Below are 11,790 nucleotides of genomic sequence, written 5' to 3' on the forward strand. Positions count from 1 at the left end.
ATTTTATAAAAGCATTAATTTACGAATCCCTCAACACCACTTTCAACTATTTGACGTTTATATGCGTCTCTCCTGAACTCACTTGAAGAAGAAATAGTTGGTGTTAAAGTTGTTGAAATAAATGTTTCAAACGATTGTACAAAAAAGAAAATAAATCATAAATAATATTTTACATGAGATCAATTTTCATTATTAAACAGTTCAAATATAAGCATTATTTTTTGTTGAAGAATTTCATCTTCTGTCCTTATTGAATTCAATGTGTCCAAAAGATTAAGTTCAACACATATTTCTTGGAATCTTAATATATCAATTTTAATTATTTTATATATAGCTGAAATGATCCAACCTGCTTCATTATCATTGTCACTTGATAACAACAGAATTAATGCTTCTAATGCTCCTCTTTCAGATATGTTGATGATATTATTTTCATCAATATTATCTATAATTTTTGTGAGACAAAATGTTGATCCGATCTTACTGTTATAACAGCCATTTAAGCTAAAGTCAATTAATATTGGTATAAGTTCTTCAAATAAAAAGATGGGAAAATTATTCAAAAAAGGCTGAGCTAAAAGGGAAAAAAATATGAAAAGAGAATAAAAGTCTTTGTCCAATGCTTGTTCTATCATTTCTTTCGATGATATTAATAAAGGTTCTGATATAAACGGATCAATTATTCCAACATCCACAAGAAGGTCGGCGGTTTCGTAAATCTCAGAAAAATACGTTTTTTTTGAATTTGATTCAGTTATGCAACGTGCAACTGCAACGGGAACCTGATACTCAACACATAGTGGGATGTAATTATTGTCTGTTAGAATATGATTCAAGCAAATGGAAGATAAAACACGAATTTCAGGATTGATGTGCATTAAGTGATAACGGAAAACTGGAATGAGATTATTGATAAAATCAAAATCGTCAAAATTAAAGAGAAATATGTTGTTGACAAGTCTAAAACCTGCCTTGAGATCCTCACTGCAGGTGTGGCTCTTGAGAAAACCAAGTAATGAACCATAGATAATGTGTAATAAAAGATCTCTGGCTTCAACAGAAATAGCACTGAAATTGGCAAATGCAAAAAATGCGTAAGGACTGAGATTGACAGCTAAGGGAGATTGACAGCAACTTTGGTAAACAGCTTTAACAATTTTTTCTGATGTAAACACGTTTCCAAAATCTTTTAGATAATACCATATGTTCCCAATAACACGTGCCGCAAGTATGCTTGTTGGAAGATTATAATTAAGAAGAAAAATTAGAGCTTGAACAAAATCTTCATCAAAAAAAATTGGAAGAAGAGAAAAATTAGAATGACCAAAAAGCTTATAAATTTGTTCAGCAGAACTTTGCACTTGAGCTCGATTCTTGAGGTTTTGGAGAATAGTAGGAAATTGTGACAATAAATTTTGGTAATCTTCATTTGTGGTAATAATTCGATCTTTAGCAGCAAAGAAGTGTATTATTTGATGGTGCCTAGTTTGAAAATGTTTAAGGTTTGTTTTTTTAAAGTTAATATTCGTTTTGCAAAAGGATTTCTATCGTTCAAAAAAGAAATTTAGCCAAAAAAATCAAAGAACTTATATGAAATTTCCTTTCTTCTTTTGATTATATTGCTTGAAATATAAAATAAACGAAAATGATTTCATATGAGAGAATATTTTTGAATTTAAATTCAAATATCTCATTTAGATGCATCATATAGAAGGAAGAAACATATCTTCCTTATTTCCTCAAATATTTCTTTAGGTTCTATTTTCAAGAAATTTAAAATCCAGTTAATTTAGATATTTTCTTCTTTACTCAAGACTTCAATAGTAAATAAAAAATTTAAAGACCTTACCCCCATCTGTGCACAACAAAATTATCTTCTTTAAAATCTTTTGCAAATGGGTCTTCTTCAATATATATCAGAATAATCAATGGTAAAATTATTCATTTCTTTTTCACCTTTCGGGAAAATATAGTTTTAAAAAAAAATAAAAAATATACCAATGAAAATAATAAATAATCACTGTCAATATTGATTTGTTTCAATAGAATCTTAGCAATTTCATTAAGTCCATTGATACATGCATATAAAAAGCCTGTAAAAAATAAATTAATATCTTTTAAATTACTTGTAATAGCATACGAAGATGAAATTATTTTGGTGTAAAACACAAAAATAAATAAGGTTATAAAAAAACAAAATTTTAAATTTATATGGAATAAATTGTAAAACATTTAAATATATATAAAAAATGGGATAAACATTTTCTCACATGAAAAGAAATGAATTGTTTGCTTTAAAACGTTTACTTTTAGTATTAAATAACATTTTTTTAAATAAATTGCCAGATCAATTTTATTTATCCAAGAAAAGCATAATTATTTTCTTTGGAATCATTTGCAACTGGATCTTCAACATTATTTATTTTGTTTTCTTTATTATTGTTTGATAATTCATTATTTATTTGTTTGTTTCGAATGTAAATTATCAAAATAATAATTAAAGAAACAAGAACAATTACTCCAATTGTAGCTCCTACAGCAATATAAGTTTGAGTTTTATTGTCGCTTTTTGTTCCCTTATTATCATCAACATATAAATCTGAATAATATGTGAAATATTGGGAATAAATAGTAGCTGAATAATCATAATATAGAATTGATGTTAAAATATATATAAATGTTGAATCAATTTTTGAAGCAATATATGAATTGGTATAAAAACTATACATACTGAATGAAAATGTAAATGATAAAATATGCGATATGACAAATGAATGTGTTGAAGCTAAATCAGATGAATCGACTTTTGTGAATGTATTTGATTTAGAAAATGAATTTGACTCTGTGAATGTATTTGAATTAGAAAATGTTTGTGTAACAGGAAGACATTTATCAATTGTTTCGTTGGTTGTTTTTAATTCTCCGAATGTTTGACTTGAATAATTTTTATTTACCATAACAGTTGTTGCTAAAACTTTATAAAAACAATCATTTCCAAAATTTGGAGAAGTTTCACCATAAAAATAAATGCACCTGAGTATAATACAATCTGAAAATGCATAACTTCCAACGTTATTCACATTTGCCCCAATGACAAGTCTTTCTAATTGTTTACAATGAGAAAATGCATGTGATTCTATGTCTGTAACGCTATTTGGAATTATAAAGCTTGTGAATATACATGAATCAAATACAGAGCTTTCAATTGTAGATACATTATTTCCTAATGAAATTGTTAATAAGTTATAACTTGTAGTAAATGCAAATGATTGAATTAAAGTAACTGAATCTGGAAATTTGAATATTTTTCTGAAATTTCCAATTGGATAACAAATAAGTTTTGTAATGTTTTTATTATATAAAACTCCATCATTTTTATAATCAGAAAAATGTTTATTTTCTTTCGAAATATTTATGAATTGAAGGCCGCTACAACGAATAAATGGATTTGATAATATTGAAGAAACAGTACTTGAAATTGTAACATTTGAAATATTATGACAATCTTGAAACATAAAAGATCCGATCGTTTGAACACCTTCTCCTAAAAATACTGATTTTATACCAGTACAACTAACGAATACATTTGACCCAACTGATGTAAGAGGACTTATTATTTTAACATCATTTAATGAAGAGCAGTAGCCAAACGCATATAGTCCAATATCTTTTATACCATTTCCAAATGAAACTTGCTCTAAATTAGAACAACTAAAAAATGCATGACCACCAATTAAAGTGACAGAATTATCAATCACTGCTGTAATTAATGATGACCATTCATAAAAAGCTTTACTTGGAATAGCATCTATTGGATTTGAAATGATAACATGTTTTGTAATGTTTTTATAATCATTTTTAAATTCATCTTTATTTGTTACGTTTAGTGTTAATGTTTTATTATCAAATATTTGTAATGCATGAGAAAAAAAGAGAAGAAAAATCACTGAAGCAAATTTGGTCAACATTAAAATATAAACTGTGATTTAGACAATAATGAAAAACTTATAGACATAAATAATTATTTTTGAAACATAAGGAATACTAAAACTTTAATTTTATTTTAAATTACAAAGAAGATGTCCAATATTTTTTTACCACTGTTTTCATAAGAAATTTCCAAATTCATTTTCGAACAATTTTTAACTCTAAATGAAATTTTTTATCATAATCTTCGCCAAATCATATGACAACTAAAAAAAAAAATTCATTTATAAAATGTTTTTACTCAAATAACATTATCTTTGGCTCATTATATGAACTATCCACGTCATAAAATATCACGTCGATATGTTTTGTCTTTGGTATTTTATTTTCGAATCTGAGGACGAAATACGGCGCTCCCATTGGTAAGTAGTAAGCCTCTGTGAAGAATATTTCATCTTTTTTTGGCTCGTGAAACACAATAATCAATGAGTTGACACCTGCCAATTCCCTCATTATCAAACCTTTTACCATTTTTTCATTTTTCATTGTTAATTTGAATGTTTGATTATTATTTCCTTGTACTTGTTTACATTTAACTTCTTTAATTTGTTCTTGTTTTACTTTACTAATTTGCATATTCTGTGGTTGAATTAGTTGATGCTTTCGAATTCCTTGTAATACCAACTTATTTAATGTTCCATTATTAACTCCCAAATAAAACATGTTACCTTCAAGATCGCAATTTATGGACTTCGAAACTTTAGCTTCGATATTTAATAATTTACTTTGACTTTCATCTGCTATTGTCATTCGTAAATCATTTGATGATTCGATATCAATTTTAATGATTCGCATTGTTAATCCTAATGACAAAACTAAGTTTTTACCAGAAGAATCAATTTCACCACCTTCATTAGTTAATACTAAATTATAATATGAATTTCGTGTGCTTTGGAAAAACGCATAAGGAAATTGCGTAGGATCATATTGGACAACATTTAATTTATACGCACTTAAGAATGCTAATGTTTCTTGTTCTTCTAATGGTATTGGATCAGTACGATAATAATCGAAATTTAAAGCCATTAAATCAGAATATGAAGCGCGAACCTTTTGATAATAATTATCACATTGATTACATATGAAACCTTTTCCTTCAAAGAAGAAATCAGGTAATACCTCAATACTAATTACACATTCATGACAAAACTCACGTTCACATATCATACAAACAAAATCAGCTTTATGATGACATTTACAACATATCTTCTCGGAAATGTCATCTGTGATAGGTTTAAATCGTAAATTCTTAATGTTACAATCTAATGGCTTTAAATTTGCATTATATAATGGTATTTTCGAATATAATTCTAAATGACTAAGTCGATTCTTAATACGTAATGATTCAATTTGTATCACCTTTTCATTATCAACGCCTTGAATACTTTGTAAATATGATTCAAGATTTTTCTTTTCCATTATATGAGTAGTAATTTTACTGTCATTTTCATTAGGTATAGGTAAGTTAGCAAATGTTTCTGGATAAGCCTTTTGGAAATATATTGGTTTTTTATATCCAAAGACATATATATTTGATAAAGTAATCATTGGATTTTTAGTATGGAATTGTATAATAAGATAACGAGCTAAGATTGGAGCTGTTGAATAATCAGGTGGTATTAATATACTAATTGGTGTAGGTGTATTAACTTGTGGTATTGCTATGTTTTTAACTAATTCTATCTTATGTTCAAATTGATCATTTAATGATTGATATAATGATATAGATGAAGGTGGAAATGGAGGTATTAAATTCATTACTATTTGTGTAATATAACAATAATCATTTAACATAATACGTATTGCATGCATAGGTTCAATACTATCAATATCAGATTTAATATTTAAATGTTTTAAATCCGAAATTTGTATTGTGCTTAAACGATCACTTAATAAACATTCTAAATTAATATTCTTATTAATAATTTTTGGAAATATATGAGCTGTATCCCCACTAACTAACATTGGTATTGGTGTAGTATCTATTGATGGTAAATAAGTATCAAATAATCGGCCATTAAATAATGCAAATAATTTGTTACGTTTTCGATCAGTTACCATGTTATGATATCTTCGTTGGACACTAATACCTGAATCACTTTCAGTCTTTTCTTTAATTCCTCCAATTTCTAATAACACATCAGTCATACAAGCATTAGTATTCGTATATATTAATGAAATACAATCACCAATACTTATAAATGCTCGTGCCATAAATTGTCGTACTTTCATTGGCATTGCAAATAATTTATGGACTGGATATTCTTTAGTAATCGGTTCACATATTCTTAATTCATGTAATATTATGGATAAACATTTCATCGCATAAAAGAAACATCCAATGTTTGTACGATCTAATGAATCTAAACAATTTAAGCGATAAACTATTTTTTGCTTGTTTTCTTCAATGAAATTGTTCCCTGATTTAATACATCCATTTTCATTACCAAATAAAAATGATGGAATTTTATCACTTCGTTCTGGTGGTGGAGGGAAATCATTTTTATCTGAATCAGATTTAGGAAATGAAAATGAATAATCTGGTTCAAAGATATTTAACAATTCTTTAGTTGCTTCAGGAATCGTCTTTTCTTTAACTTTACTATGCCAATCATAACTTATATGTGAAACTTTATCAATTTTAGCAACAGTCGTTGCAAATGAATTATGAATTTCATATTCATCATGACTCGCTTGTAATGTGTTATGTAATAAGTCAACACATATTATTTCATTAAATTCTTCCTTAAGACGATCGAAATATGTTGACGTGTATTGAGAATAAAATGAAGATTTGTCAACAACATGTGATACTGATGGTAAGTTCTTACCGATGATTGAACGCCAGATGATTGGCGCCGTGCCTCTTCGCCATACTGTTGACCATACTCGACCATCACATGTCTCGACAATTAATTCACATTGAACTTCATTGCCGGCATAACCATTCTTATCAACTCCACGTGCAAAATATCGCGTTCCACCATTGGCTGCTTCACGAATCGTGATAAGTGTGATCTTGAATGACTTGCCATTACTATCAACAGGTGGTTCAGTACTTTCTTTGTCAATGGAATTAAGTGGAGAGCTCTCAGGACTATTGCTGGAGCTGTTGTTTTGGTTGATTCGTGGTACTAATATGTCAGATGGGAAAATTGTGATGACTTCGCTAGAAACAGTACCTTGTAAAAGATTAACACAAACATCACGTTGATGTACAGCTTCAAATGGTTTGACCCAAAACTCATTCCAGACAAAAGATGTATGATGTTTATCGGACCATATTGGAGATGTAAAATCATGGTTTTCACAATAAAAATGGAGATCCGTAAAGGGATAACCGGTCATGCGATTAACGCGACGCTCTTCTGGGCCTTGAAGTGCTGGATGAAAAGGTAATTTGAAAGAATAAAAGTATACATCTTTGATAGTGTAAATTGCACACTTATTAAGAACCATAGCAGTAAGAGAAACTTTGGTAACAATGGGGATATAAACAATTGGACCAAACTTGGCAATACCAATTAAAGCAATGCCTCGTTTCTTTTCATTCTTACGGAGTTTATAGTTTTTTTCCATGAATGCTAATGCTTCTTTGGTGCTTGTAAACATGGAAATACCAGACGTATGAGTGAAAGATTCAATTGAACCAGTAAATTTATTAACTGTAAAAAGATAATTAGAAATAGCAGTAGACTTCTTGAGAAGAATTAATACAACGTTGTCATCTGTCGGATAAATTTCAACAAATGAACCAGGGTCGTCAAAGTCCGATGCATTCGAATGCATTATTGTAAAAATTGAAAGGTTTACTGTATGATACCAAATTGCTTGAAAAAGTTATTATTTTTTATCACTTTTTCTAATGATGTCAATCCTATCGGCATTACTTTTTATAGTGTAATTTATTTTGGGAAAGTCTGAATTATTTGATATATTTTCATGAACACCTTGTTTTTTGTAATTTAACTATTTCTGTAGGACCATATTGAGATGCATACATAAGTGCTACAACAAATTGATAAGAAGAAAAATGTCTTTTGTAATCCAACGTGGATTAAATCAGTGCAAGTCCGCTTGGAAAATATTATTGAAGACATGAAAAGACAAGCAGAGCTACAAGCTGCATTGCTACCGAGATTATAAGAAATCGAATCAATGAATAATTTGTTTGTATAACAAAAACTCCCAGACAAAGCCTATGGAAATTTTTGATTTTAATTTATTAAATCAGATTATACATGATATGTTTTCATATTTTGTTGCATCATTAACTTATTCATATCACATTTCACATCGTACGTTTATGAAATGAGTTAAATGGAACAACCTTCTGATCAGCCAATAGAGTTCAGTACAAAATTTATTGAAGAACACCTGAAAGAACTTGAACAATCACTTGTTGATGATGAAGAATTCCTTATTGATGAAGTATCACCTAAATTAAATGTTAAGTACAAAACTAAAATATGCAAAAATTTAACACCAATTGAAGTAATGCCACCAAAGCCAAGATCACAGATTAAAAGAAAACCACCTGAAAATACACAAAAATATGAACCTGAAAAAGGATATGAATTTGAATTAAATTTCATTCCCACAAGACTTGAAGCGCCACCAATGGAAATACCTCAAGACTATGGGTATGAATATATGACAGATCAATTAGTTGATCTTGTATATCAACTTACACGATTATCAGTTCCATCTTTTTCTGACGACGAATAATAATTTTTATATATTGTAATAATTTTACTATTAAAAATACTTTCATTTTATTTATTTATTATTTATTGAGCAATCGTCATCATCTAATGGTGGCAATCGATGCTCAGATGTATAATAATCAGGCAATAAATCTCTATTTTCCACCAAGAATTGCATTGATTCTGTTTTAATTTGATTTTATACTTCATAACTTGCAGAATAATCTTTTAATTTTATCCAAATGCTATTTTCACAATGCAAGAAATAAATTGAACAAAGATAACACAGCTAATTACTATAAACATTAAAACAGTAGATAATTTACCCAAAGTTATCGAAGATTTATCAGAATGGAAAATTATACATTTTCTTGATTTTATTCGCGACTTCTCTCCAAATGATCCAAAATTCGCCAAATCTGTTATAGAAAAAATTTTCCACAACTTTTCCGTGTAAATCCAGGAATAATTACATCTGCTTTTTTCTGTTGTTACAAGCCATTATAAATGACTCTCTTTTTTGAGCAGAGACCTTTATATCCATTCTTAGCTTACTTCGTTCGAAAAAAGAAGTTCAATTTACTGTTTTAAAAAACATCAAATTAATGCTTCCACAACTACGCCAATATCTTCTTGAATATTTTCCCTTATCGTCCTCACAACCGAAGAGAGAATTCAATTGAAATAATTTCAGAGCTTGAGTCGTACGTTAAGGACGGTTGCAAGGTGAAGTGTTTCTCTGGGAAAAAACCGATCGCCAAAATGATTTCTGTAATTTACATCCTAATTTTTCTGAATTGGTTTTGACTTCTAAATTGAATGAAAATCTTAGCAGAGTTAATCATAACTTTTTCATGGCTCGGTGCATTCCTCATCAAACTAGAAATGCAAGACAGCCTGTCACCGAATGGTGCCCAACTAAAACAACAGAAAATGTCCAACTTAAAATGACTTCAATGTTCATTAATTTTTCAAATGCTGAAACCCTTCGAATTCCTAAAATGTATTCTATTCAAGAAATTATAAGCTTTCGCCACAATCTAAAAATTACAGGAAAGGAATTCGAAATAATGCAAAATGCTTTCCAAAATTATCGTAAAAGCTTTTTCCCGAAAATGCGCAGAGTAATAACAGAAGCAGAACAACGAACAATCAAGACTGAAATCACGCTAAGTCTCAACAAACTTACTTTCCCAAAATTTGATTTTTTTCTAGATGAATTTGCACGGCTTTATAAGATAGATGATTTTTCGGACACATACGCTTCTGCGATCACGAAAGTAGCTTTTGGTCAGTGGGCTTTTGCACCTTTATATGCTTTTTTCACATGTGCATTAAATCTTAAATACTACTTGCCAAATGACCTAATAGACAAAATAAAGCAGATTTGTTTTGATCCACAAAATGAAGTCACTCCTGGACAAGCACTTTTTATTGGTTTTCTATGTAATTTAAGATTAACTTCTGTGGATCAAACCTTTGATTTTCTCACGCGCCAATTTGATCTAGGAACTGTGCGTTCTCTTGAGGCCGTATTCAATATCGCAATTGCTTGTGGAAAACTTATTGATAATCATCCGAAGGGAAATGAATTCTTTAACAAGCTCAAAGCAATTCCCAGGACATTACCATCTCATCTTAGGTTCAAAATTCTTGATCTTTTAGAAGCTAGGGAGAAAAATTGGATGACATCAAAATTACTTCCTCAAATCCCCCATTTTGAGTTTCCTTCGGTTGGCGGTGATCGTGTTATCCATGAGTTTAATACCACAGGATATATTTGTCCATATTGGTCAAATCGAATGACTCGTGATTATCTAATTTCTCTTTTAAAGACAGACGACATGTTCAACGAAGGGTGTGACCTGATTCATCAGCTTAATGAATTGAAATATATCAACAAAACAGATATAATGCAAATAATTCTTGATGTATTTGCAGCGACCGTTAATAACTCTGACTTTTTGAATGAACATTCAGACGTAAAGGAGCGGTTTGGAGCGGTTTTTATGGAGTTTATCGTTGAGGGACTTTGCAGTTTCGAAGATTTTGGGTCACCAAATGGAATCCCTTATAACTACGAAATTCTTTTAGGTATACTAAGAGAGGCCGTTAAAACAGATAATGAACATCTTGTTCATAGCTCATCATGGATGATTCATATGAAATTTAGGCCGACTTTCTATAGCCATCTTGAGATAAGCTATGCTATTGACGAAGCTGGAATGATTGATTGCTGGCCAATATATGATGCTATGGCATCTGTTACTTGTTACATAAATAATGATGAATCACCAGAATCTCTCAGAGACCTAATCGAGAATCAAATCGAAAAGCCAATAACGCAGTCCATTGAATTTGCCGAGTTCGTAACAGAAACTTTGGTAATATTCAAACCTGAAAAATATGTTCTAGAATTACACAAATACGTGTTAAGGAACATGCAACACTGTCTTGAATTTATAGAGCAGATTGGAATGTACTACAATTGGTCTCCTGAAATGATTGCAGGTGAAATAAGCGGAATATCAAAAATCTTAAATTATAGCTTGACAAGGTGGAAAAGGTCAAAGTTAAGAAATGAAGTGCATAGAGAAGTTGTGAAGTTTCTCTAGTGCTGTATAACATGTTTTTACATAAAACCAATAGCATTTTCATTCTACTTTTAATTTGGTTTAAATCATAAAATTATGGATGTGCATGAGGAGGATGAGTGGGTTTGCTGAAAACTTTTAAATCATTTGGAATAATAATGAGAATGAAGTTATAAATTGAAGTGGCTACCGAAAGTTCACTATTTTTTATCCTGGAATTTAAAAAAGAATCGAATTTGAATTTAGATACATATGATTTTTTGGGAAATTTAATTTTTATTTATGATGAGAAGCACGTTTACAATTTTCAATTGAAATTAATTCACATACGATGTTAATTTTTTAAGGGAAGAAAGACAGAATGGAAAAATTACGAAATATAGGGAATTCACCATTAGTCCCAATTCCATTTCCAGATGGACGAAATATTACATTACAAGAGGTTAATCAATTTTTACGAGGAAGAAGTCCATTTTTACCCACAGTTATTTTTTTATTTCGTC

At 29.5% G+C, this 11,790-nt stretch overlaps 3 protein-coding genes across 3 annotated transcripts; 2 read left to right on the plus strand and 1 right to left on the minus strand.

Moving 5' to 3' along the window:
• Window positions 1-4,224: 4,224 nt before the first annotated feature.
• Window positions 4,225-7,776, minus strand: GO595_001519 (SacI-like domain containing protein; the record flags this gene model as incomplete). The annotated part of the gene is made up of 1 exon (XM_067914327.1): window positions 4,225-7,776. The coding sequence occupies one exon, from the start codon at window positions 7,774-7,776 to the stop codon at window positions 4,225-4,227; it is 3,552 nt and encodes a 1,183-aa protein (XP_067778309.1).
• Window positions 7,777-8,307: 531 nt separating this feature from the next.
• On the plus strand, window positions 8,308-8,715 carry GO595_001520 (uncharacterized protein; the record flags this gene model as incomplete). Its single annotated transcript, XM_067914328.1, has 1 exon — window positions 8,308-8,715. The coding sequence occupies one exon, from the start codon at window positions 8,308-8,310 to the stop codon at window positions 8,713-8,715; it is 408 nt and encodes a 135-aa protein (XP_067778310.1).
• Window positions 8,716-9,547: 832 nt separating this feature from the next.
• On the plus strand, window positions 9,548-11,308 carry GO595_001521 (MIF4G domain containing protein; the record flags this gene model as incomplete). Its single annotated transcript, XM_067914329.1, has 1 exon — window positions 9,548-11,308. One exon carries the CDS (start codon window positions 9,548-9,550, stop codon window positions 11,306-11,308), a length of 1,761 nt encoding a protein of 586 aa, XP_067778311.1.
• Between the last annotated feature and the right edge of the window lie 482 nt (window positions 11,309-11,790).

Source organism: Histomonas meleagridis, assembly GCF_020186115.1.
Source record: "Histomonas meleagridis strain 2922-C6/04-10x chromosome Unknown contig_145, whole genome shotgun sequence".
Lineage (NCBI taxonomy): Eukaryota > Parabasalia > Tritrichomonadida > Dientamoebidae > Histomonas > Histomonas meleagridis.